The following is a 27,220-nucleotide window of genomic DNA, read 5'->3' as shown; positions in this document are numbered from 1 at the left end:
CCAGCAAGAAAATATCCGGAACCAGATACCAATTTATCTATCTATATATACTGCTAGTCGCCAACAATTAGCATTACAAGCAGGCGCGTGTCAGTGCTATGAAATTAAAGGAAGAAATATATAGGAGATAAAAAGTAATACATTATGTATTTGTGAGACATAGAAACAAAGGTGAAAGTGTTAGTTAAAAGAAGAAATATGCAGATAAAAGGTTAAAAACAGCCAACCTGATTAGAAACTGTGGTCTAGTTTGGTCACCCCCTGCCTAAACTGGTCATGGGTAGGTGCCTGTAAAATATTGGCTGGTAGGGAGTTCCATAGGATGATAGTAGCTGGATAGAAGGAAAATTTATAATAGTTGCTGGAAGTGGAAATTTGTCTGAATGAAAGAGGGTGCAGATGTCTAGAGACCCGGTCGGAGGAATGACATAAGGAGACATTGGTGAAGCAACCAGTCCGTGGACAATTTTGTAGAACATCAGTAGCCGGGAGTAATACCTTCTGTATGGAACGCCACCCTATTTTTTCTAGCATGTGTGTGAAAGTTTAGTTTATGTTAACCTCTTCTTTGCAACAACAACAACGACTGGGCAACTATGATTTTCAGTGTTGAGTTTATATTCTATACCTCTATGACATGCATTGGCTAAATTAGGAGCTACAATAATAATCTGTGATAAACACATAGTATCAGCTCATTAAACATTTGTGTAGTATAAACGGTAAAAAATCGATTTAGCTTTCCATAGCATGATTTTCGGACAAATATTTCGGATGATTCACACGTCACGACTGAGTGATCCATGCAATCACGAGTTTTAATAAGATGTAAGAGATACTGTTTTAAACGGCGTTTATATAATCAATAAATTATCTTTTTTACAATAACATATGCCAGTTTGCTGCGCCTTTGGACTTGTCATATGTTGTATATATCAATATTCACATATAACCTGTGAAATACATCAACCATAGGTGTAAAAGAGACGTTAATTATGACAACCATATGTTTAGATAATTAAAGTGGGAACATTTCTAGGAAGAAAGACATCATCTCTATCAGAGCTTTTATACATTCTTTAGCAAGGGCCATATATAGGCCCCTTCCCCCAAGAGAAAGGCCCTTTCCCCTAAGAGGATTTCCAACCCCTTAACGGTAATCAAGACAAAAAGCCCTGTCTCTATGATCTATATGTATAAACTGATAATCCTATTCAATCCTACGTCTATTTCCAGGGGTTTTTTTTACTAAGAAAGTGACACAGCGATTTTCCTCCTTCTTTATAAAGTACCGGTAAACGGTACTTTCCCAATCGAACGAAAATTCCCAAATTCCCAAAACGGTACTTTCCCAATCGAGCGAAAATTCCCAAATTCCCAATCGGCATCTGGAAAAATCCCAATCAGCGTCCGAATTTTTTCTCAAAACGATAGAAAGTTTCGTAAAAAAACCAACTTTCGGCGAGCGAACAAAGAAAATCGTATAGTTGTGTGTAACCACGCGCTCGATTAATTTCGGGTTTTATTATTCAGCGCATTCAATCAATAGAGTTGTTACTGTTTCCGGTTCTTTTGCCAGGCAGCCAGCGTACTGTTTTACGTCGGTTTGTAACCTTATCGTAGTTTGAAATGAGTCATAATAGCAAATATTATGCCAAAAAACCAATCGGAACCATCAATCACAGGACACATTGACAGCAATAATGATGCTGTGCAGGGAGGGATGCAAGCAACTGAGTGATGATTAAACATCAAAGATTGTTGAAATTTCACAAAAATGAAAGAGAGAGACATTGCTTTAAAAGAGATTAAAACAACTAGTAATTGATTTGGTGTGTTCTTTATAATATTTTGTTATTTATATAAACTTTATAACTTAATGGTCATTAAGGCATGCCTGCAAATGATTATTTAAATGGGTATGTTCAATTAAGTATGAACTGTATGATGTATTCAATAAGACCCAAACTTCACGACGCGATTTTCCCAATTTCAGGATTTCACGACTCGATTTTTCCCAATTTTGAGGTTTTCACGACACAATTTTTCCCAATCGGACCGGTACGGGTACTTTTCCCAATTGGACAAGGAAAATCGCTGTGACACCGATATTCGGCGTCTTCCCCTACCAGAATTTTTCCCCTTAAAATACAATTTCCCCACCAAAAATATCATTTTTCACCAAAATATAATATTTTCTCTCAAAGAAATGTTTATTTTTCCTTGGGGCATTCGACAATTATCCAATTTGCACCATGTACAACGAATTCGCGCTCTCTCTCTCCAGACGAACACACAACATCTGGGAATCCCAGTTATTCTAAATATAGCTCTTAAATAACGTCATGTAAACTGGGCAACTAATCGTAATTATCATGTGACTATTTTACTGGATACCGGTCTTGCGCGAGAAGGGTGTTTCGTCAATTAATTACCGGAAACCAGTCGAATTTTCATCCGGGCTATGTGCAAGCCGAGGTATAAACGTGAAAACAGAAAAAAATGTCTCACAATTAGCGTTCTTACACAAACAAAATAAAACATTCGAACTCAAAAGATACTGAACGCATCGAGGCATTTTTTAAGTAAGAATCATCGAAAACCGTTATAACCCAGCAGGATTCTGAGGTAATCAACATCGAACATTGTGAAAGTGAAAGTAGACAATCGGCAGCTGCCGCTCCTTTCCCTTCCAATACTGTAGCAAATCAAGATCGTCAACCCATTCATCATGAAATTGAAATCACAAAATTGACATCGTCCCCCGGCCCCAGTACAAAAATATAGTTGAAAACATTTCCCATTATTAGATCTACACCTGCAACTTTATTAAGGACTTTGACTTTAATACCTGTTAAATGTGTTTAAGAACAAAAAGGACAGAGACAAGTCTCTTTTGATGAGTTATAGACATTGAAATGAACAGTTTTTATTTTTTCCCTTAATATCTCTCTTTCGCACTCTTTTTTTCCCCTTTCACCCAGCGTCCAGCGTCTTCCCCTTTCTCTAAAAAAAACCCCTGATTTCTGAGTATCTTTTTTTCCGGGTACAAGTTGACTTAAATAAGTACGAATTTACCAAAAAAGGCGAGTTTACCAAAATTGGTAAGTGTTAAAATTACCAGTAGGTATAAGTTGATTGGCACCCATACAACAATTTTTTTATCAAAAGATTGCGAAAAAAGTATCAAAATTGTTTTTATTCGTTCATTTTTGGTTATTTTGTTACTATACACTGATATCAATCTTTTTTACCCGTAAAAAACATGTTAAACCACCCAGGTCGCACATCAACATCCTATATCTGTCACATATTGAGATATAGGCAAATCGGCCTGATAAATATCTGATGTAAATCTGTTTAGCGCCCAATATCGGTAATTAGTTGTTAACCTTTTTCCACTTCGATACGTATTTTGACGCATTTGTTGTCCCTTAGAAAGTTAAATTTAATAAGAGACCTTTCTTACTAGATTCAAGTTTTAAAGGCTTCATTTCCAACCCTTAGATGCTGATGAGCAGCAAACATCATAAAACCTGATCAGACTGCAAGTGAGTGATTCTGAGAGGAAAAAGGTTCACTGATTTTATATGCAGCTTTTTTTTGTTTTTTTTGTTTAAATAATTAATTTACAAAAACAAACACAAGTGCGGGTAATGATAAACAGATACTTTGTCTTGCAGGTGTAGGTCTAGGGTCAAAATTTAGGGAGAATTCAATTTTACCTTGACTGGGATTAAGCAGAAGTCAGGAGAAATCAAGGAGAAGTCCTATTGTTTAGTTTGATGATATTATGATAATCATGTTAGTTGTTATAACTTGCATTACATGTATTTTACCATTTGAAAATATTACTTACAAAATTAACTATAATAAATGTTTGCCTAAACAATATGCAAGCTGTTATCTACATTTATCAATGGTGTTGGTCTGACATACAATTTCACTTGAATGGGGCTTGGGGCCTTTTTCTAGGGAGTTTGAGCTGAATGAATGTAACATGTGGCAATATCAACATCAGTACTTCTGTACTGGGATAATACATGTACTGCCAATAGAGCATTAATAAATAAGCTTGACAGAGGATTTGAAATGTGAAAGATATCTGATATTTTACTGAATGGATTAATTGGATTTTAAATGGGTGTGAAGAAATTAATTAAGTTTGCTGGAATTTTAATGGGAGGTTGCTTAACAGGTATTGTTTGGTAATGGATTTCTTGAAGATTATATATAGGGAGCAATGGCAATGAATTTCGCCAAGTTCTTTGAACAAAACCAACTAACTGGTGGGCGATTTAATATATATTCCCTTACAGCCCTTTGGTTTGCAGGGGTTTTTATCTTATTTTGGGGGAAAAGCTTGGCCTTTTTTGAGAGAAAAAATAATCGCGCGAAATGCTGAATTTTGGGGAAAAATCACGCGAAACGCTGGATTTTTGGGAAAATAAGGAAAGTCTTAAATAATCAATTCAACATATTTGCTGTTTTTAAAACAAATTCAAGGCAACAGATAATTTAATTATGCAATATGTTATATTTTCTACACTGGATCAGGTTAACTTATGAATTTGAAGTTTAAAAAAAAAATGGGGTGGGGGGAATGAAGTCTGGGGGGAAATTTACCTGCTGAGGGGAAAAAAATCCGAGGGGAAAGGGCCTTTTTTCGGTGGTTCCCAAAGAAGGAAAAAAAGCCCTGGTTTGGGATTTCTAATGTTTAACTAATTTTGTGTAAAGGAAGTTTACTCGATCTTTAGTGAGTGTCATTTAAGCAAAAATACTTTTTAGTCAAAGGATAGATATAACTTGTGCCTTGTATTTATTTATTGGTTGTGTGGTTTCTAGTTATATATAAGCTCTACTCAGGGGAAACCGAGCTTAATGCAGGTGCTCAAATTGTTGTCGAAGATAAGTATTTTTTGGTCCATGAGATTAATACTGGACCACATTTTCCATGGATTTTTTTGTTTATAGGAAGTCTCTTCTAAACAAAAATCCAGTCAAGACAGAAAGTGTTGTCCCAGGTTATCAGTATCCAGTCAAGACAGAAAGTGTTGTCCCAGGTTATCAGTATCCAGTCAAGACAGAAAGTGTTGTCCCAGGTTATCAGTGTGTGAACTGCACAGGCTAAACTGGGAAGACATTTTACACACATGCAGCAGGCCCTGTTTTCTTTGACTGAGGCTCATGTGTTAATTGTTTTGCCTCTTTCAGTACTTTGGCCTTGTGCATGTTCATTCTTTGTGTGTTATCTAGTCAGAAATCTTTTTATCCGCTGGTAAAGGCGGCGGGAAGAAGAATTGGCTTTGTCCATTCGTAAGTCCATCAGTTCGACTGTATAGTCCGTCCGTCCGTCTGTCACAAAAAATATTTTGGTGGGAGATATCAATACAATGAATTTACTTGTTTTTTTTTACAGTGTATGTGTTCCTACTGATATGTGAGTTGACCCCAGCCATGTACTCCTATACTGGTCGTAGAGGCCGGGTGACCCTGGCCAAGACCATCTACAATCGCATGATTGTGGATGAGAAACATAAGGCAGACAGTCATGAATATGTGAGCTCTCACTATTGATACATTAAATAAGTCATCTTTTACAAGAAGTATTACATTTTTCTAATGTTCAATATATATGTGAGGTCTTTAAATTGATACCTATAAATGAAATTGGTAATTAACTGCAAGAATTCTGAAATATATATGTGAGGACTTACAATTAATGCATACAAATTAAATTAGTTATTTATTATAATAATTATTTAAAAAATACAAATAAATTGGTAATGTTAAATACATGTGATTTACATAACAAATACACAAGTACTTATTATTAATGTTAGTTAAATAATCATAAATGGGATTTGTACAATGTCTCTACAGTTTTCTTCACACACTTATTATTAATGTTAGTTAAATATTCATAAATGGGATTTGTACAATGTCTCTACAGTTTTCTTCACACATTTTAAGGGGTGATACCAGTGCCTGTAAAATTTGAAAAATAAATGTTATTTATCCTTCCTGTCACATGCCTTTCAATCAGCCTGATAACCAGGTAACCTAATAACCCAAAAGTTACTGTGAAATGACGTCATTTTTTTGACGAAACGACGTCATTATACCAGCGAAATTCTCAGGTTAAACTCTTTTACAATTTAAATGAACAGTGAAAAAAGGCATAAAATAAAAAGAAAATTTGTTGGATTCTGTGAAATGACATGAAAAATAGAATAAAAGGTTGGTGACGTGGATGGATTATGGTTATCTGACTCGTTGGAGGATCTTACAAATTCCTCCGACTTGCCAGATAACCATTCTCCATCCACGTCACTAACCTATTGTTTTCTATTGTCAGTCAGATTGGGATTTATATCTCTTTCTGCAATAACTTCAAACTAGTAAAACAAATAACAATAAAATAAAAATGTTAGTAAAGCGTTATGCCTCAGCATGCCTTTCTAAAAACTCAGTGCTCCAGCAGGGCCTTAATGGAAGGATGCCTGGCACCTAGCCCTTCCAAAGGCCTGCCCTTTTATTAAAAAAAAATTGTGTATAGACATATTAAAATTTATAAAATCTCTTATTACATTGTACATATAATTAAAGTATTCCTCATTGTAGACTTTTTATTTGCATGGTTTGTAATAATAATGGAAATAATATATTCTAACAATTATTAATAACATAAAAATTAATATGCAACAGGGAGCATTCGAGATACAAAAGCGTGCTCAAAAGTGCCATTTTGATAAAATACTTCGCGTTGAAAGTGCCCTTTTGACAAAATAGCCCCCCTCTGCCCTTTTCACAACCAAGCACTGAAACTCGAGAAGTTTGAAGTATGTATTACCAACTCAAATCTAACAGCATCTTAAAATGTCCCCTGCAATATAACTAGACCATGATTTACACATCCATAACAATTTACTGATCAAATCTCCATAATGGTAATATGGTGATTAGGTTGCTTTCAGTTTTTTTTAACAAGGGGTAATTCACTCAGATGTTTGTTTCCTATTATTATTTGTATTTGGGATTTCTATGCCTCCAACTAATACATTTAATCAACTTATACTTTTTCTTTTAAAAATCAATTTATTGCCTAAAGACGATATTACATAACCAATATTATATCAAATATATAATATAATATTTAAATTAATATTAGCTTTTTTATCTTTGCAGTGGTATTGTGTGGAGAAAAGCATCCTCTCCGAGGCCATCAGTGAAAAGTTTGTGCAATTCCACGAAGATCCAGAGACTCACGAATTCCTCAGCAAATGTTACGAGAAAGCAGACTGGGTTTTCACACAGCTCTATCACTTACTGGCCAAGTCCGTTATGAGTTGGTTCATGGAAAACACATCAATAAATGGGTAAAATTTCTGATGTCAATAATTTTTTGTTTTAACCTATTTATCTTAGCTTGATTGCATTAAAAGCCTTAGGCTTATTGAAATGCTCTCAGGTCCGTTTCCTGGGTAGAACCAATACTTTCTGGGAGATCTAAAGAATGCTCCCACAGTGGGGATCAAACCGGTGACCTTGAAGCCGTTTGACAGATTCCATATTCACTACGCCAAGGCGAGATTAAAAATATTTGTTTAAGAATGTAATATCAAATTATGTTTTATTTATCGACAACACAAAGTAATTTTCTAAAGAAGTACATATGTTAGTCTTAATAAATTTACAATTATTTAATTTTGCGTATGTTTCTAATAACCTCAGTTATAAATATTGCACGATTTCTTATCAAATAGTAGACTAACAAAAGACCTACTGATCTTTTTATAGATAAAATACAGCATTAACTAAAATTGCTAAACTCAAAATATAGTAAACATGACTGGCTAGCTCAGTCTGTAAAGTGCTAAATAAAATAGCAATACTTTTATTAATTACGTCAGTCAACCAGATTCAGTTAATTTTGCTGACACATGGAAATGGTTGGAAAACATTCACAAATATGTGTGTCCCACAAATCTGTGACAAAAATCAACAAATCATTAACTAAGCAGCATAGATAATGGCACTGTTTTCACACCATATCCCTTTATGTTGTTTAGTGCACATTTTGACAATGTCATTATACCCAAACATATGGAAGTTAAGCTTGTTTGTGTATGTTTCTTTAATAATGGTTCTAATGCAAGTAATAAAAAGAAAAGTTGCTTTCGTTGAATGATAACAAAAATAATCTATTGCCACTCCTTAAATAAAATTTAATATACACCAAAGTCAGAAAATATCCTATAAACTGAGAGTGAAGAAATGTGAATGTAAGCTATGTAAACATTGTCTTTTTTATAAGGTATTCATCAATCTATATATTTCCAGTTGGCTAGGTAGAGGCTCGATGTTTGTTCTCTCACAAGCTCAGTTTATGACACTACTGAATGTCAAGGACAACTGGATTGGACAATCCATGATCGATCTGGGTAGGTAGCCCATAGTCTCAATGGCACATTGGCATCTCAGGGACTACGTAAAAGGTGAAATGTACATCGGGTACGTATATACTTTGGGGTATTTTTTGGTACATTTTCCTCACCCCGGATACTTTGCAATATATTTAAGAGCCTGGGATACTTTTAAGTAGTACCTAAGCTGACATTAATCAATCAAGCAGCACCTTGTCATATAAAGGAATTAATTATGTAGGTAAGTTATCTTACATTATCAACAACATAACATTCTTTAAGAACAGTCGGCAATGCAGAACATATCTTCAATGGAATTAAAAACCAGGCATGGATACCCATTTCTAGAGGCTGTAAAGTTTAAGATAGCTTGTGCCCATGCAGATGGGATACATCATTGATTGCTCCACCTTAGCCAATATGCTTTTTTCCTGATGATTATCATATCTTACAGTGTTCTCCATAAATATTTGAGTAGCCAGTTTTATTTTCAAAGTAGCCAGCAACTAAGTACTTAAACTGTTTTTTTTGCACTGTTTTGAATTTATATTTTTGGGAAAAGTAGTGGGCATCAAGATAGTTAGTAACCAGTGAAATTGCCGGCTGCCAGTTTTTCTGGAGAACACTGATCATATACCATGGCCCTCAAGTAAATAATTGTATAATGAAAGCTATAGCTGCATAATGTAGATTGTTCTTTCATGTACATAAAATTATTTTAAACTTGATTGAAGTTCACAATCCTTAAAACCCCTTTCACATTATATTAAAAACAAACAAATTTGAAGCAATAATTTAAAATTGAAAACTTATTTTAATCAGTCACATTATTATGCTTTTGATAATTTAATTAAATGTATATTTGCTGTACACATGACTAATTGGTATTACCTCTGCTGTGAATTAAGCAAGTTATCTGTGCTCATACCAGAAACGTACAGGAGAGTATTTCCATTTGATGCATGTTATTTCGAACATACTCAATTAAAAGCTGAACAATGAAATAGTAAACAAAAAATGTCATGCACGTTTATTGTTCCCTACCGGTAAAACCGGAGGGGACTTATGGTTTGCGCTCTGTGCATCAGTCAGTCTGTCTGTCACACTTTTCTGGATCCTGCAATAACTTTAAAAGTTCTTCATATTTATTCATGAAACTTGAAACATATTTAGATGGCAATATGGAGATTATGCACGTCATATCATTGTGTTCCTGTATCAAGAATTATGGTTACTATGGCAAAAAAAATATAAAAAAATAATCTGAAAATAGTGGACTTTCACCAGTAGAGGACATATATTGCTTGGCAATAGACTTGTTAAATCCGATACCTTTTTAAAATGCATTGAATTATTTTCAGTGGATAAGAGCTTTGATAAATAATTTTCAATAAATATATATATGTATACATACACAATTTTACAATAATTTATTAATTGTGTATTTAAACAAAAAAACTAAAAACTTGTGAATTCACTAAAAACAGTTACAACTTATTTCTACGCCAGGTGCTGGTGATGGTAAAGTCACAGAGAAAATGTCGCCGTTCTTTAAGCAAGTGTTCGCCACTGAAACCTCAGGTCCCATGGTGACCAGACTCAAAAACAAAGGATACAGGTAAGATGTCTGAAGCTGCGGATGAAGGGATATAAATTTGAATGAAACCATTAGCCATTAAAGTTTGTGCTAGGCCACTAGATTTTTTGAGAAATCTTCCGTCTTTTTTTTGCCACAATGTTAGTTTATCTCTTTAAAGGTTTGTTTGTTTGTTTGGATTTTTCCCTTTTTGAGGGTTTTTCAAGGTGGTCAATAATAACCTACTATGATTTATCAGAGTCCAGTGTTTGTTTTTGTTAAAATTTGGGACCGGTAGGGGGACGCATTCCCAATGGAATAAAGTATAACCTAAAGGGACCTAAATATTCCCAATTGATGATTTCCCCCAAAAAATATTTTTTTTTATATATGTATGTCTCAACATTTAATTCTTAAATCCAGCTGCATACGTTGAATTACAGTAAATATATTATTGAAATCCCTTTCATTCTCAATTTTTAACCAGGTTTTTTAACCAGGTTTTCTTAACCAGGTTTTCCGAAGGAAAAAACTGGTTATTAGATTGGCGAATGCGGGCGGGCTGGCGGGCGGGCGGAACAAGCTTGTCCGGGCCATAACTATGTCGTTCATTGTCAGATTTTAAAATCATTTGGCACATTTGTTCACCATCATTGGACGGTGTGTCACGCGAAATAATTACGTCGATATCTCCAAGGTCAAGGTCACACTTTGAGTTCAAAGGTAAAAAATGGCCATAAATGAGCTTGTCCTGGCCATAACTATGTCATTCATTGTGAGATTTTAAAATCGTTTGGCACATTTGTTCACCATCATGGGACGCTGTGTCGCACGAAAAAATCACGTCAATATCTCCAATGTCAAGGTCGCCACGACTAAAAATAGATTTTAAAAAAAAAAAACTTACAAAGGGGGTTAATTTTGTTTGTTCTTTTCAAAAGTTCAGTTTGAGTTTTCTCCCTTTATCAGATTTTTTTTCACAATGAAAACCTGGTTTTGTGACAATTTTGTCCCTTGTTAGGTATTTTTTAGCAAGAAATCAACAACACTTGTTTCCCAATGCTTGTAAAAAAATCATGATTTTCCCCAACGCAAAGGGACCCACCCCATCCCCAAAATAGTGAGAAAAAACACTGTAGTTAGGTTTAATGTTTGTAAGTGGTTCACCAGTTCTAAGTGCTGGAAATTTCATGACCAAAAATCGCAAGTTATAAAGCCAGAACATGGTTCAAATTTGGGAACGCTATGTTGACATTCAAGTACTCTACTTACTGAGCCCAGATGAGAATAAAAAGCAACACTTTAATAGAGGATCATCTAAAATGTTCTACTGTTAACTTTGATTTTCAGTATGAATTAATTTGGAATGGATACAAATAATGATTGTAACAATGTTATTTTTAAACACAAACTTTTATTTCTAGCCATGACAATTGTGTTATTGATGGTTGAAAATGAGATGCTCTCAGTCATCTTGGGACTGAGTTGAAAGGTCTTATCAAATCCACACAAAATGTATAAATAAAATTATAAATGATAAATTTGTATATGAGTGGGTACAAATAGGTGTAATTTAACTTGTTTTAAGAATAGATAGCTCCAGTGTCTGATTTTATTTACTAACTTGGATTTCCCAAAACAGCCAACCAACTTTTCTTCTTTTTAAGCGAGTAAACTTTAAATTTATGTTACTTTGTACAAAAGATATGTAAATAAATAAATATTTAAATCAATTAGCAGTTCAGGAGTTTTACACAGACGATTCTCAAGTGCAGTTCACTAGTTTTCACACTTTATTTAAAGATATCAAGAAAATTGAGGGACAAGTTTGTAGTTCAAAGCAGAAGGCATTAAACAACAACATAGATACATGTACCCCGGTAATATAATAAGAAGAAAAATACATTTTACAGATAACTTCATCAATTTGAAAAAAATACCACTAGTTTAATGCTTTCTAATACATGTTTTACAGAACCAATTATTTAAAAGCTTACAACATGTAAGTTATTCTGACTAAGAAGTTTGCATAATTATAATAACTTTGAAGTATTTATTTTCTTATGTTTGACAAAGCACCATTTCTAGCCTGTATATATGCAAACTGTGGGGTATTTCATTGATATTAACCCTTTGCATGCTGGGAAATTTGTCTTCTGCTAAAATGTCGTCTGCTGAATTTCTAAAATTAGCATTTTCTTCGATTTTTTTCAAAGAATACAATCAGAATAGCAAACAGTTTGGATCCTGATGAGACGCCACGTTCTGTGGCGTCTCATCTGGATCCAAACTGTTTGCAAAGGCCTTCAAAATTCGGTTCCCGCACTGTAAGAGTTAAGAGTAATCTTAAGTCTTAGAATGAGTTGTTCAATACGGGCCCTCATGGTCTCCTTTGACTTCTTCTAACATAGATTCAGTTGGACGTGTGCACTATTTATAATAATTTCGTTCCATTGTAGTGTCCTTAAATGTCATGTATATTGTGTTGTAAGCAATTCCTTAGAAAAATAAGTAAATTTAAGCTGCTTAGACATCTATGTAAAACAAACTAGAATTTAAATTTTTAAGAACTTATGACTAAAGCCTGAAAATTGGAGATTGAAAACATTCAACTACTGTACTTTCACTTTTCCAGTTCGTGTTTATATGCTATAAGTAGGGAAATCCCCTCCAGTTTTGTAAAGATTTATTCAAACAATACATGGCAACAAAAATTGTAATCACCAAGTTGGCAACACATGTGAATAAATGGACTGTGCTCTGTGAAAAAGCGATTTCATGCATGTGCGCAGAGCGTCGTCCCAGATAAGCCTATGCGCACAGGCTAATCAGGGACGATACTTTTGGCTTTTATGATATTTTGTTTCAAGCAAGTCTCTTCTTAGCAAAAATCAAGTTAAGGCAGAAAGTGTCGTCACTGATTAGCTTGTGCAGACTGCACAGGCTAATCTGGGACGACACTTTATGCACATGCATTAAACCCCTTTTTCGCAGAGCATAGCTTAAATACATGTATGTTGGTACATGCCAAGAGGTAGGAAGAAATTGACTGCTATGAAGTTCATTAAACTATTGGAGCCTCGGTCTGGGAAAACTGGTCTTATTTCAAGTGCTTTGAGTATTGTCCTAGATTTCCCTGTGAAGTTTGCACAGGATAATAAGGAACCACACTTTATGCTTGTATGTAATTTTCATTTAAAGGAGGTGTCTTCTAAACAAAAATTTAGTGTAGACAGAAAGTGTCTTCCCTGAATAGCCTGTGCAAACTGCACAGGCTAGTTAGGGAAGACACTTTGCACATGCATCAAGCCCACATCCTAGAATGAGGTTCATTTGCTTTCCTTCTAGAATACTGGACATAGACAAGTGGGACAACGGTAGCCTGCAGTATGATCTGGTCTCGTGTTTGAATCTCCTGGACCGCGCTGACAAGCCTGTCTCCATTCTACATTCCATCAAACGGGTGCTCAAACCTGGCGGAAGAGTGCTGATCGCATTGGTGTTACCCTTCAGTTCCTATGTGGAGTTTGGTGGGTTTGAGTTGAAACCTGGTCCTGTATTCACCAACTGATTTTTAGACTAAAGTCTTATAGTAAAACATATTCTCAAAAAACTGTTATTTACTCAAACTACTAGAAAACTAAGTCTAGCATGGCAGTTAACACCAATAATTATATAATTCTTGGTTAAAAACAATATTTTTATTGTATAAGCATCATTTTAGCCTATATATATGCAAACACTGTGGTATTTTTCTTTATTCTAAGAATGGGATGGTGAATAATTGTCCAGGGGGGTGATTTTTTCCTTCAGGGAGGAAAACCCATAATGAACAAAATCATATGAAAGGAGGAACAATCACAACTCTATGAAGTTATCCCAAAACTTTCAACTTCTGGATATATTTTGTAAAATTACTGTCATGCACACTATTTGTTGAGCAATTTTGACATTGAAAATGAGAAAAATTACATGAAAAGTGGACAAATTGCACCCCTTTAAAAGCTATACTTTTTAGCATCGTTTATGTTCTACTTGGAATTTGGTCAAGTTTACCAAGTATAATTTTAAATTTATTTAAACTGGTTGACATTTCTGACATAACTGAAATACATGATTGTTGACATTTATAACATAACTGAAATAACACGAAATATAAACTCAACTTTACAGGCTCCAAAGACAATCGTCCGACAGAAAAACTGAACATTGAAGGCTCAACATTTGAGGCCCAGTGTAACAGCTTTGTGAAAGACGTGTTTGAACCAGCTGGGTTAGCATTGGAGAGGTTCACAAGAGTGCCATACCTGTGTGAGGGAGATATGCAGACCAGCTTCTATGTACTGGACGATGCAGTGTTTGTGTTAAAACATAAAGAGGAGTCCTGATTACCTTTAAAATATGCGCTGCTTTCTCGAAAAACCTGGCTTCATGCACAGGCTTAAAGGACACTTTTGGCTTAAACTAGATTTTTCTAGGAAGACATACCCTTTAAACCAAAAATACCATAAAACCTGAAAGGGTCATCCCTGAGTAGCCTATGTGTACTTTACAACACTTAACGCTTATGCATTAAGACTGCTTGTCCCAGAGTGCAGCACATATACATTGGAATTAAGAAAAACACAAGATTCGGGCCATCATCATAAACCAGCAGGGATGAGGTTTATTGGAGTCACTCTGATGGTTGGTTCGTTAGTGAGTCTATTAGTCAATATTACTGTGCTAACTTTAACATTGTTGAGTGAACTTAAACTTTGTGGAGTCCACTACTCAAACATTTCTCAAGCGATTTAACTTAAACTGTCATCACTTTGTAGTACCCATTGACGTGAAAGATACTTTATTATCTATAGTGATCCAAAAAGTTGTTAGCTGTTGAACATAGCTAACAAAACTGTTGGGATTACTAACCAGTCAACAGTAAATAGCCACACCTGTGGGATTTTTGGTCATGAGTTTACAGTCAATGGATAGAATTTTTCACCTATGTGCTTTAATTAACCAAAATAAAAATTAACTCATAACTAATCAAGCCAAATATTAACAGCTGAAAACTTGGCCCAAAAATAAACAATAATCTTAAAATTAAAATGTTTTATTTTGTAGTAAAAGACAGTTCATAATGACTTAGCATTGTAAAATTGTCTTTTACTTTCGCAATTTATCATTTAGAACAATTAACCATTTACCACATAGATACACATTTTGACACATTTGTAGTTCCTTAGAAAGTTAAGTTTTATTTAAGACCTCTCTTTCTAGATTCAAGCTTTAAAGGCTTAATTTCAAACCCGTAGATTCTGATGAGCAGCAAACAGCATTAAACCTGAACAGACTGTGAGTTACTCGCATGCTGTTCTGGTTTTATGCTGTTTTCACATAATCATTATGCTCCCCCAAAATTTATTTTGGGGGGAGCCTATAGTGGCCGCTTCGTCTGTCAGTGTGTGCGTCTGTCTGTCTGTCCGTCCGTGCACAATTTTTGTCCGGGCTATTTCTCAGCACCTAATGACCGGAATTCAATGAAACTTTATGGGAAGCTTCACTACCAAGAAGAGATGTGCACATTATCAGCAGGTTCTGGTCAGATGATTTTTCACAGAGTAATGGCACATTGAAATTTTCCTTTAACTGTACATACATGTATAGTGCAATTCTTGTCCGGGCTATTTCTCAGCAACTAATGACTGGAATTCAATGAAACTTTATGGGAAGCTTCACTACCAAGAGGCCATGTGCATATTATCAGCAGGTTCTGGTCGGATGATTTTTCACAGAGTTATGGCCCTTTGAAATTTTCCTTTAACTGTACATACATGTATAGTGCAATTCTTGTCCGGGCTATTTCTCAGCAACTAATGACTGGAATTCAATGAAACTTTATGGGAGGCTTAACTACCAAGAGGAGATGTGCATATCATCAGCTGGTTCTGGTTGGATGATTTTTCACAGAGTTATGGCCCTTTGAAATTTTCCTTTAACTGTACATATAGTGCAATTCTTGTCCGGGCTATTTCTCAGCAACTAATGACTGGAATTCAATGAAACTTTATGGGAGGCTTTACTACCAAGAGATGTGCATATTATCAGCCGGTTCTTGTTGAATGATTTTTCACAGAGTTATGGCCCTTTGAAATTTTCCATTGTACATACAGTGCAATTCTTGTCCAAGCTATTTCTCAGCAACCTATTACGGGAATTCAATGAAACTTTATATGAAGCTTTACTACCAACAGGAGATGTGCATATTATCAGCCAGTTATGGTCGGATGATCTCTCACAGAGTTATGGCCCTTTGAAATTTTCTATAAACTGTACATATAGTGCAATGCTTGTCCGGGCTATTTCTCCCCAACTACTGACTGGAATTCAATGAAGCTTTATGGGAAGTTTAACTACCTTGAGGAGATGCGCATCTTATTTGTGGGATCTGATTAGATGATTTATTTAGAGAGTTATGGCCCTTTGAAATTTAAAAGTTGCTAAACCATCCATCGTATTATTTTTTCCAAAGTTATGCCCCTCAAAACGTTTCCTTTTATCTGAATATATAGTGCAATATTGTGATAAAAAAAAACTTTGGGAAGCATCACCAGTCTCCGACGGTTTCTTGTTTTCACTTTTCATCTGACTCTGAGTGGGAAAGGGTTAATCATAACATGAGAACCATTTGTAGCCTTTATATATTCATATGTTCATACGCTGAAGATATTGTTTTCTTATTCTTAAGTCTTTGAATGGATTGATGAATATGGGCCCTGGTCACCAAGTAATTATTGTAACAAAGCTTGGGCTCCGAAGATTGTCACATACATACAAGGGAATTTCAAAGTACTTTACTTAATTAAACCATCAGGTTCTATAAACACTTAAAGCATAAGGTAGGATTATGGCACATTTAAATAATAAAATAAAATTCTGAATTAAGAAGTTAAAAGGCTGGTACCTTCTCTGTTTATGGCTGCATTCATCATTTTATACAGTAAAAATGTTATTCAAGAAATTGTACTTGTTGTTATCAACAGAAAAAGGACTCAAGAGAATCAAAAATAAAGATTATTTGTACTGCTCACTAAGTGATTTTATGTATAATTTTCCCATATGTATTTACAGCATAAAGTAAAAGATTGTGCATCACTTATTTAATAAAAAATGATATTTTATTCAAATATATACTTGTAAACATTGGAATAAATATCGTTTATATATGTCATTGTATTGTGTAAATATTGATTTTTATTGATGCATATACATTCTGTGACATTTCCACCAAAGTGGTCCATATATTAAATTTGCCATATATGTAGATTGAAAAGAATATATGTACTGGCTTACAAATATAAACCTCTACAAAAATTAAATAAACAAAAAATTGTGATAAGAATATGCATTGGGTTTTCCAGTAAGTGCAGTGGTTGATTTTGGGCTTCTCACCAAGGCGATACAGGTTCAGTCCCTGTTCCCGACAGCATTTGATGAGTTTGGTAAGTGGTCACCCTACCGGACAGGCAGGCAGCATTTGATGAGTTTGGTTAGTTGTCACCCTACCGGACAGGCAGGCAGCATTTGATCAGTTTGGTTAGTGGTCACCCTACCGGACAGGCAGCATTTGATGAGTTTGGTTAGTGGTCACCCTACCGGACAGGCAGGCAGCATTTGATGAGTTTGGTTAGTGGTCACCCTACCGGACAGGCAGGCAGCATTTGATCAGTTTGGTTAGTGGTCACCCTACCGGACAGGCAGCATTTGATCAGTTTGGTTAGTGGTCACCCTACCGGACAGGCAGGCAGCATTTGATCAGTTTGGTTAGTGGTCACCCTACCGGACAGGCAGCATTTGATCAGTTTGGTTAGTGGTCACCCTACCGGACAGGCAGGCAGCATTTGATGAGTTTGGTTAGTGGTCACCCTACCGGACAGGCAGGCAGCATTTGATGAGTTTGGTTAGTGGTCACCCTACCGGACAGGCAGGCAGCATTTGATGAGTTTGGTTAGTGGTCACCCTACCGGACAGGCAGGCAGCATTTGATGAGTTTGGTTAGTGGTCACCCTACCGGACAGGCAGGCAGCATTTGATGAGTTTGGTTAGTGGTCACCCTACCGGACAGGCAGCATTTGATGAGTTTGGTTAGTGGTCACCCTACCGGACAGGCAGGCAGCATTTGATGAGTTTGGTTAGTGGTCACCCTACCGGACAGGCAGGCAGCATTTGATGAGTTTGGTTAGTGGTCACCCTACCGGACAGGCAGGCAGCATTTGATGAGTTTGGTTAGTGGTCACCCTACCGGACAGGCAGGGTTTGATGAGTTTGGTTAGTGGTCACCCTACCGGACAGGCAGCATTTGATGAGTTTGGTTAGTGGTCACCCTACCGGACAGGCAGGCAGCATTTGATGAGTTTGGTTAGTGGTCACCCTACCGGACAGGCAGGCAGCATTTGATCAGTTTGGTTAGTGGTCACCCTACCGGACAGGCAGGGTTTGATGAGTTTGGTTAGTGGTCACCCTACCGGACAGGCAGGCAGCATTTGATGAGTTTGGTTAGTGGTCACCCTACCGGACAGGCAGGCAGCATGTGATGAGTTTGGTTAGTGGTCACCCTACCGGACAGGCAGGCAGCATTTGATGAGTTTGGTTAGTGGTCACCCTACCGGACAGGCAGGGTTTCCTCCTTGTACAGCAGCTTTACACCACAACATAATACCACACCAAATTGAAAATATGTTGTAACAATTTTAAATGGTGGGAAATTGCAGTTATACTAAACAATTTGTCCCAACTTTCGTTAGTCTAGTAAGTTAATTAGGTAAGAGTGCTGGAACACACTCTGGGTCCACATATAATGCAGACTTAAGCATGAAAGGACTTCATGAACTTGATAACACACATACAGAACTGTATTCATTGTTCATCATGCAATTAGCAACTGCGGCATTGATGCTCTTGTGAAATTATCCTGAGTATTAAACTTTCATGCAAAAGTTAGAAAAATTCAAGATCAATATCATTCTATAGTCTGTTAAAATTTTTCACTTTCAAATACTTGAACAATCAACTTTCACAGACATATAGTAATACATTCTTTAAGACATGAAATATCAGAAATGTTGCAACATACACATAGGATTTCTTTAAAAAAAATTATCAGTTTGAAATTTACTTTTGCCCAAACAATACTGCTAAATATCAATTTAATAATCAGAAAAAGCTTGCTTTGACAAAAATCCAGTCACTGTTTTCTTGTGATCAGGGTATAATAACCCATGCTTTTTATTATTAAGACCTGGACCATTGCTCCCTACAACCTTCTAAGTGATTGTCATACATTAATGTCAAGGTTATTTTACTATCTAGTGCAGGTATATTATAATATGATTTATTGTCATGATATGTTTGATTTGTTAGAGTTGAATTTGATTAAAAAATTCAGATCACTTAAACAGAATTATTAAAAGATTGGCAAAATGATAATTACCAATCAAAACGGTCATAGATTCAACAAAAAGTGTATGAATTTGTTTACAGCAAGCGCAATAATGATTTTTAAATCATTAAGAATTAAAAACAATTACTTCATTTATAAACAACGTTCAATTGAAAAACATAACATAATAAAGCGTTTGTTATACTGTTCATCAATAATTTGGCATATACATTTACTAGTAACAGCTTTTTAAATACACTTTCCGGTCATGACCAATGTCCCTATGAATTTTCCTGATACCAGGCCTAAGCGTTCTTGAGTTATCATCCGGAAACCATTTTAATGCTTCAGGTCACTGTGACTTTGGACCTTGTGACCTGAAAATCAATAGGGGTAATCTGCCAGTCATGATCAATGTACCAATGAACTGATCCCAGGCCTAGGCGTTCTAGAGTTATCATCCGGAAACCACTTGGTGGATAGACCGACCGACATGTCCAAAACAATATACCCCCTCTTCTTCGAAGGGGGGCAAAACAATGTGAAACTGTATGAACAAGTTCTTTTTAAGTTGAGTACTTTATTTATAACTTTATCAAAATCACACCAAGGCTTGGGGTATAATATCCTCAAAGGACGGCCAATATATGTCTTTGATCAGAACATTGACAATTTGTCTCTTTATATATATATCATCAATTATCATGGTTTCATTGTTGTTGTTATTTTAATAAGAACTTAATATGGGATGCAATATACTTTACTTAAGGAAGAAAAATAACAACAAATAAATAAAAATGAAACAATAAGTTAAAGCGTCAATTAAAGTCAAATTTTGACAGTTCAAAAAGTACTGGCAATACACTTCATGTATTAAGCTTTAAAATCAATAACAACACTGTACCTGGATGAAACAATTAAAAGGGACATATAGGCTGCAAGGCGCTCACTTGAAACCCAAAGAAACTAAACTATTCCAAGAAGGTTAAGAGTTCAGAAGACAAAAAGTAATTTATTAAACCAATAAATAGGCGATTTGCTGAACAAATACATATAATAATCTCAAGTAATGAAAATAGTTATTTTGAGTAGTTCAATATCATTATAAATTTGGGTTGTTTATAATTTTTCTGAATCCATAACAATAATCATCATCATCATCATCATAAAAACCAACTTCAACATCATGCTTTCAGAGTATTTATTAAATGGTTGAACTCAACTTCAGAAAAGCTGTTTAAAAAAAGGTTGCACTTTAGACAATTCAGCCATATAAGGAAAACTTTCTCGCCCTCTGGCGGCAATTTTGTTCAACTAACTGGAACCATTTTTGCATATATGGACCAGATATCATGTGACTTCTAGAGTGCTAACAAGATTTCATAATAGCCATTATAAAGCAAATTCCCTTTCCCTCTGGAGGCTAAAACTTTCAAAACACTGGAACCATTCTCTATCTTGGCAGATTTGTTGATGGAAAAAATGTTCCTACCTGTTTTCATGAAGATTTTACTTGAAAATTGACTTCTAAAGTTTAAAAAAGCTTTTTCTTTAATTTGACCTGGTGACCTAGTTTAACATAATTTGACCCAGTATCAGACTCAGCCAAGATACCATTAAAACAAATGACCAAGTTGCATAAAGAGAAGACTATAAATGTGGTCTCTAGAGTATTAACCCTTTGTATGCATATATGGACCATATTTGTTGTCTGCAAAAAGGTTGTCTGCTGAATTTCTAAAATTAGCATTTTCTTTAAAAAAAAATTAAAGAATACTATCAGAATAGCAAACAGTTTGGATCCTGATGAGACGCCACGTTCTGTGGCGTCTCATCTGGATCCAAACTGTTTGCAAATGCCTTCAAAATTCGGTTCCAGCACTGGAAGAGTTGAGAAGGTAAATATTGACGCCAAACAAAGGACAAAAGGAGATCCCAAAAGCTAACCATGATCATGTTCTGCTCAGGTGAGCTAAAAATTGCAAATTAACCCATTTATGCCCAGTGGACTCTCCCATCCTTCTAAATTGGATCAATTTATTTCCAAAATTAGGGATGTCAAGTATATTTATTTCTATTTTTAGAATATTTCATAAAGAAATTTATTTTAGCAAGTAGCGCAGACCCAGATGAGACGCCGCATTATGCGGCGTCTCATCTGGGTCTACGCTGTTTGCAATGTCCTTTTTTCAGGACGCTAGGCATGAATGGGTTAAAACGACACCATAGGTAACAATAAATCTGTTAAACATTTATAATATTCTTAACACCATACAAAGTGTGCATTGAATTCAATGATACACAATATAATGTCCCGTCTTTCAACTGATTTGTTAAGCTCAATTGGCAGTCCATTTTGTTACTCTGCATCCTTTTAACACAAAACTGTACTATCTGCCATGTAAAATTGTAGCACTTATTGTTTTACACAACTTTAAGCAACTACTCGTCTAAATATTGGACACACTGTTTCTGTTGCTCCTTTAACATCTGCTCCAGCATTCCCATCCCTGAAATTTATAGAAACACGAGGTCAATGGCCCGTAAACTCATCTGACATCCAAAGGGGCTTAAATATATAGAGGTAGAAATAACTACTACCTTTAACGCACAGTGTCACAACTTTTTGCTTAACAAAATCTCTGAAATGTGTACACTTTCTACAAAATACTCTGACACTTTTGAATGTATTTCAATTTTGTGTCTGCTTTGCTGATATGGTAAGGAAAAAATATTGTTTTTTTATTTAATTACTATTATAATGTAAATAAGTGATCCACACAGTCTAATCTGGAAAGACACTTTCCACCTAAATTGGATTAAAAAAAAAAGATACTTCCTTTAAACAAAAAATTCAATAAAACAAAGTGTCTTCCATGATTAACCTACGCAGAAAGCACAGGCTTATCTAGGATGACACTTTACACTAATGAATAAAGCCCGATATTTCCAGAACAAGGTCTGTTAATGTCGAGCGCTGTTGACTAACTAATGCAAAGTTGAAGAGAAAATGGCTATTTGGCTATATGCAACCAGCAGTGATTTTTTTTGCTTTTATTTGTTACAGCCTGTGCCATTTGAATTGGGAAAATTAGCGCGATAAACCATGAAATTGGTAAAAATAGCATGATAAACCATGAAATTGGGAAATATTAAGCATTATAAATATGATTATAAGTAACAGAATTAAAATTGTTCTTAATTGCATGTTCAGGGTTTTTTCAAGCCATTTTGGGAAAAGGAGTCGATCTGGTCAAATTGGGATTGTTTTAATTGATAAAAGTGGCAAATTTGGGAATTATTTATCAACAAAAAGGACTAAATTAAAGTTATATATTTTGCAGGATGTTTAAAGTATAAGTTGAGATCTAGAGTTAAGAAATCATAAATCATAAGAGACTAATTTCTTTAAAAAAAAATGTATAGTTTTTTTTTTTGGAAAATGGGCTTTTTTGGGAAATTTTGGTGAGCTTTTTGGGAAAAAACGTTGATTTTTGCGATTGGGAAGCAGCCGAAAATCGGCGGTAATATTTAGCAAAACAAGGGCTGTTTGTAAAACATGCATGCCCCCCCATATAGGCTCTCCGTTGCAGTGACAGCCATTGTGTGAATATGTTTTTTGTCACTGTGACCTTAACCTTTGACCTAGTGACCTGAAAATCAATAGGATTCATCTGCCAGTCATGATCAATGTACCTATGAAGTTTCATGATCCTAGCCATAAGTGTTCTTGAGTTATCATCCGGAAACCATTTTACTATTTCGGGTCACCGTGACCTTGACCTTTGACCTAGTAACCTGAAAATAAATAGGGGTCATCTGGGAGTCATGATCAATCTACCTATCAAGTTTCATGATCCTAGGAATAAGCGTTCCTCAGTTATCATCCGGAAACCATTTTACTATTTCGGGTCGACGTGACCTTGACCTTTGACCTAGTGACCTGAAAATCAATAGGGGTCATCTGCGAGTCATGATCAATGTACCTATGAAGTTTCATGATCCTAGGCATACGCGTTCTTGAGTTATCATCCGGAAACCATTTTAATATTTCGGGTTACCGTGACCTTGACCTTTGACCTAGTGACCTGAAAATCAATAGGGGTCATCTGCCAGCCATTATCAATCTACCTACGAAGTTTCATGATCCTAGGCATAAGCGTTCTTGAGTTATCATCCGGAAACCATTTTACTATTTCGAGTCACTGTGACCTTGACCTTTGACCTAGTGACCTGAAAATCAATAGGGGTCATCTGTGAGTAATGATCAATCTACCTATAAAGTTTCATGATCCTAGGCCTAAGCGTTCTTGAGTTATCATCCGGAAACCATTTTACTATTTCAGGTCACCTAGACCTTTGACCTAGTGACCTCAAAATCAATAGGGGTCATCTGCGAGTCATGATCAATGTACCTATGAAGTTTCATAGGCCCAAGCTTTCTTTATCATCCGGAAACCACCTGGTGGACGGACCGACCGACCGACATGTGCAAAGCAATATACCCCTCTTCTTCGAAGGGGGGCATAAAAATCACTGAACAGCATGAAACCAGAGCAGCCTGGGAGTAACTGACACTTGCTGTTCAGGTTGTATGATATTTGCATTTTTGGTAAGAATCTTTGTCTTAGAAATGAAGCCATTTAAACTTGAATAAATTAAGAAAGGCGTAAAATAAAGTTAGATTTTCTAAGAGACTGCAAATGGGCAAAATGCCCTGCTCACTTACGGAAACCCAGCCTTGAAGATGCTGCCATACTGCCTGCACTACATCTGAGTACATCGTTCCTTATGGTATGGATGTAGTCAATAATCTCATCAAATGATTTGGACACATCAGAATCTGAAAATGAAAGTTATCCCCTTTCAGAAAGAATTTTTAAAGGTGTGTTCCAGTTGGTTATCTGTCATTAATTAACAACAAGTTTGAGGTCTAATGAGAGGGATTTTATTTACTGGAGCAAGAGAAAGTGAAAGTTTGTCCTGATTTATTGAATGCTGTGATAAAACTGAAATACAGCTGTACTGCTGAAAACGCAGAAATCTCCAAGTAAACAAACATATTAATGTGACCTTAAATTTTAAGATTTTCTTGCGTAATTATGTTCATACAACACATATAATATGTAAAACATGTACATTTTAACAACAATTTTGCAACTATTGAGAAAATTACAGAGACAGAATTGGCCACCTTTATACAAGTCATAAAGCATATTACCGTGTAAAATATCAGCTTTCAGAAGGACACATTTAAAGATTAAACAAGGCTGTTGTCAAGCTATATTGTCCCCTACCGACTCCACCATTGTCAGAAATTCAACCATTTTCAGATTTTTTAAATATTTTTTTTGGTTGCCACAGCAATCACATTTTTTGACATAGGAACGAAATGAAATGACATGCATAATGTTTATATTTCCATCTATCCATGTTGCAAGTTTCATGAAAAAATATTAAGAACTTTTTAAGTTATCGCAGGATCCAGAAAACCACCATTTTCAGCAGTATTTCTAGTCTATTTGTTGCCATAGCATTACCCAATTGTTGACGTAGGAACAAAATGAAATGATGTGCATTATAATGTCCATATTGCCATCTATCCATGTTTCAAGTTTGATGAAAAAATATTAAGAACTTTGAAAGTTATCGCAGGATCCAGAAAAGTGTGACAGACGGACGGACGGACTGACGGACGGACTGACAGACGGAGCGCAAACCATAAGTCCCCTCCGGTGAAACCGGTAGGGGACAATAATATATAATTAAGACATATTTGTGTTCATGATTGTTTTTCTTTTAACATATGATGATTTGGAGTTTTAATGCTGAGGAGTTAAACTTAAATGGTGTCCACTTGACTGATAGTGATAATGTGAACATTTCTTTGATTCTTTCGTGGTTTTAATAATAGTTGTGAAATTGAGATTTATATAATAACTAGCTTTATTATTAGAGAATCATGATGAGCTAAACAGTGCGTCTGTGCCAGAGACCTTTACCTGCTTAATGCTACCTAATTAAGGCAATCATTTGTGCCAGTTTATTAACTACAGCTTGTCACAGTACTGACATATACCCCTGATACTGTATGTAGTAATATGTACCAAGTTGTAAGAATAAAAAACTGGAGGTAGGGTCATGGCAAGTTTTCAACCCAGGGCTAGGTTGGCCCTAAGGAAAAAAAGTAGTGGCCAAATATCAGCGCTGCGATGACGACTCACATATAATATAACCGAATTTGATCAATGAACAACATAATTATTATCTTAAGTGTATAAGTATCAACAAGACTATTGCCAAGCAATATATGTCCACTACCGGCTCCACCATTGTCAAAAATTCCACCATTGTCGGATTTTTTTATATATATTTGTTGCCATAGCAACCAGAGTTTTTGACGTAGGAACAAAATGAAATGACGTGCATAATGTCCATATTGCCATCTATCCATGTTTCAAGTTTCATGAAAAAATATGAAGAACTTTTAAAGTTATCGCAGGATCCAGAAAAAACACCATTTTCAGCAGTATTTCTAGTCTATTTGTTGCCATAGCAACCAGAATTTTTGACGTAGGAACAAAATGAAATGACGTGCATAATGTCCATATTGCCATCTATCCACGTTTTAAGTTTCATGAAAAAATATGAAGAAATTTTAAAGTAATCGCAGGATCCAGAAAAGTGTGACAGACAGACAGACACACAGAGCGCAAACCATAAGTCGCCTCCGGTGAAACCGGTAGGGGACAACAAGCATTGTATTAAATTATCAATCAAACCACATTTAAACAAGTGTTCCGCGGTCGGAGACATATGCCCCTTGACCTTTGACCTAGTGACCTCAAAATCAAAAGAGGTCATCTGCCCGTCATGATCAATGTACCTATGAAGTTTCATGATCCTAGGCCTAAGCGTTCTTGAGTTATCATCCGGAAACCATTTGGTGGACGGACCAATTAACCGACCGACCAACTGACAGACCGACATGTGCAAAACAACAGGGCCCTTAATCTATCAAATCGAATTTCGGCCGCAGTCCCCCACCTGAAAAGTATACTTTTTTCCCCTTTTGAGGGGAAAAAATCCCCCTGACAAAAAAATAAAATATATTTTTATATATATATTTTTTTTTAATAAGATGTGTCTCATGATTATTATATCTCAATTTTATTTCAATTTAATCTTGTCAAACATAATAAATTATGAAAAATAAAATGAATATGATGCAAACATGTACAAATGTAATAAATTGAGAGAGTAAGAAAAAAAATCCCCCCAAAAGCGAAACGCCGCAAAAATTCCCCCTCATGAGGGTAGCGACCCACTTCCCCTAAAATGGATTGAGGGCCCTGAACAATATACACCCTCTTCTTCGAAGGGGGACATAATAAATTAGTTGTTACCTGAAATTAAATACTCCATTTCATGTTTGTTTATATCAATTATACTTATTATCATGTATTGGCAGTAACGGTATACAATGTTAGAGCTTTCCCCAATATTGTTTTCAGGCACCCTTGTCTTCGATTATTGGATGGGTCTTGCGATGAGTAACTCATATCTATCCCCCCCTCTCCCCAATATTTTGCCCAGTGGCATTATTTGAACACATTTTGTAGATAACACCAAGAAAATGCCAGATAACAAATATTATGTGGTTTCAGAGAAAAGTGTGAAAAGTAAAAATCTAAGTTGACTAAGGGGCATAACTTGTGTATACTTAACATAGGAAAAAAAATATAGAGTGCACATGCACAATTTAATATCGAACAATCCAAGCAGGTGTGATTA

At 35.5% G+C, this 27,220-nt stretch overlaps 1 protein-coding gene across 1 annotated transcript; it reads left to right on the top strand.

The window, feature by feature from the left end:
• The first annotated feature begins 560 nt into the window (after positions 1–560).
• On the top strand, positions 561–15,037 carry LOC127843864 (protein-L-histidine N-pros-methyltransferase-like). Its single transcript, XM_052373734.1, has 7 exons — positions 561–828; positions 5,420–5,559; positions 7,189–7,379; positions 8,344–8,444; positions 9,936–10,044; positions 13,351–13,532; positions 14,176–15,037. Exons 1-7 carry the CDS (start codon positions 804–806, stop codon positions 14,388–14,390), a joined length of 963 nt encoding a protein of 320 aa, XP_052229694.1. The 5' UTR covers positions 561–803; the 3' UTR covers positions 14,391–15,037.
• Positions 15,038–27,220: the final 12,183 nt, after the last annotated feature.

The sequence above is a fragment of the Dreissena polymorpha genome, chromosome 9 (assembly GCF_020536995.1).
Source record: "Dreissena polymorpha isolate Duluth1 chromosome 9, UMN_Dpol_1.0, whole genome shotgun sequence".
Lineage (NCBI taxonomy): Eukaryota > Metazoa > Mollusca > Bivalvia > Myida > Dreissenidae > Dreissena > Dreissena polymorpha.
The sequence above is the reverse complement of the archived record's forward strand: the minus strand, read 5'-3'. Positions and strand labels throughout refer to the sequence as shown.

What these genes read in the sequence shown, in the direction of transcription:
- LOC127843864 (XM_052373734.1), top strand. Translation starts at nt 804, where the DNA reads ATGCAATCACGAGTTTTAATAAGAT. An exon ending in CTCAAAAACAAAGGATACAG is followed by an intron (nt 10,045 to 13,350) that starts GTAAGATGTCTG and finishes CTTTCCTTCTAG; the next exon opens with AATACTGGACATAGACAAGT. An exon ending in CAGTTCCTATGTGGAGTTTG is followed by an intron (nt 13,533 to 14,175) that starts GTGGGTTTGAGT and finishes TCAACTTTACAG; the next exon opens with GCTCCAAAGACAATCGTCCG.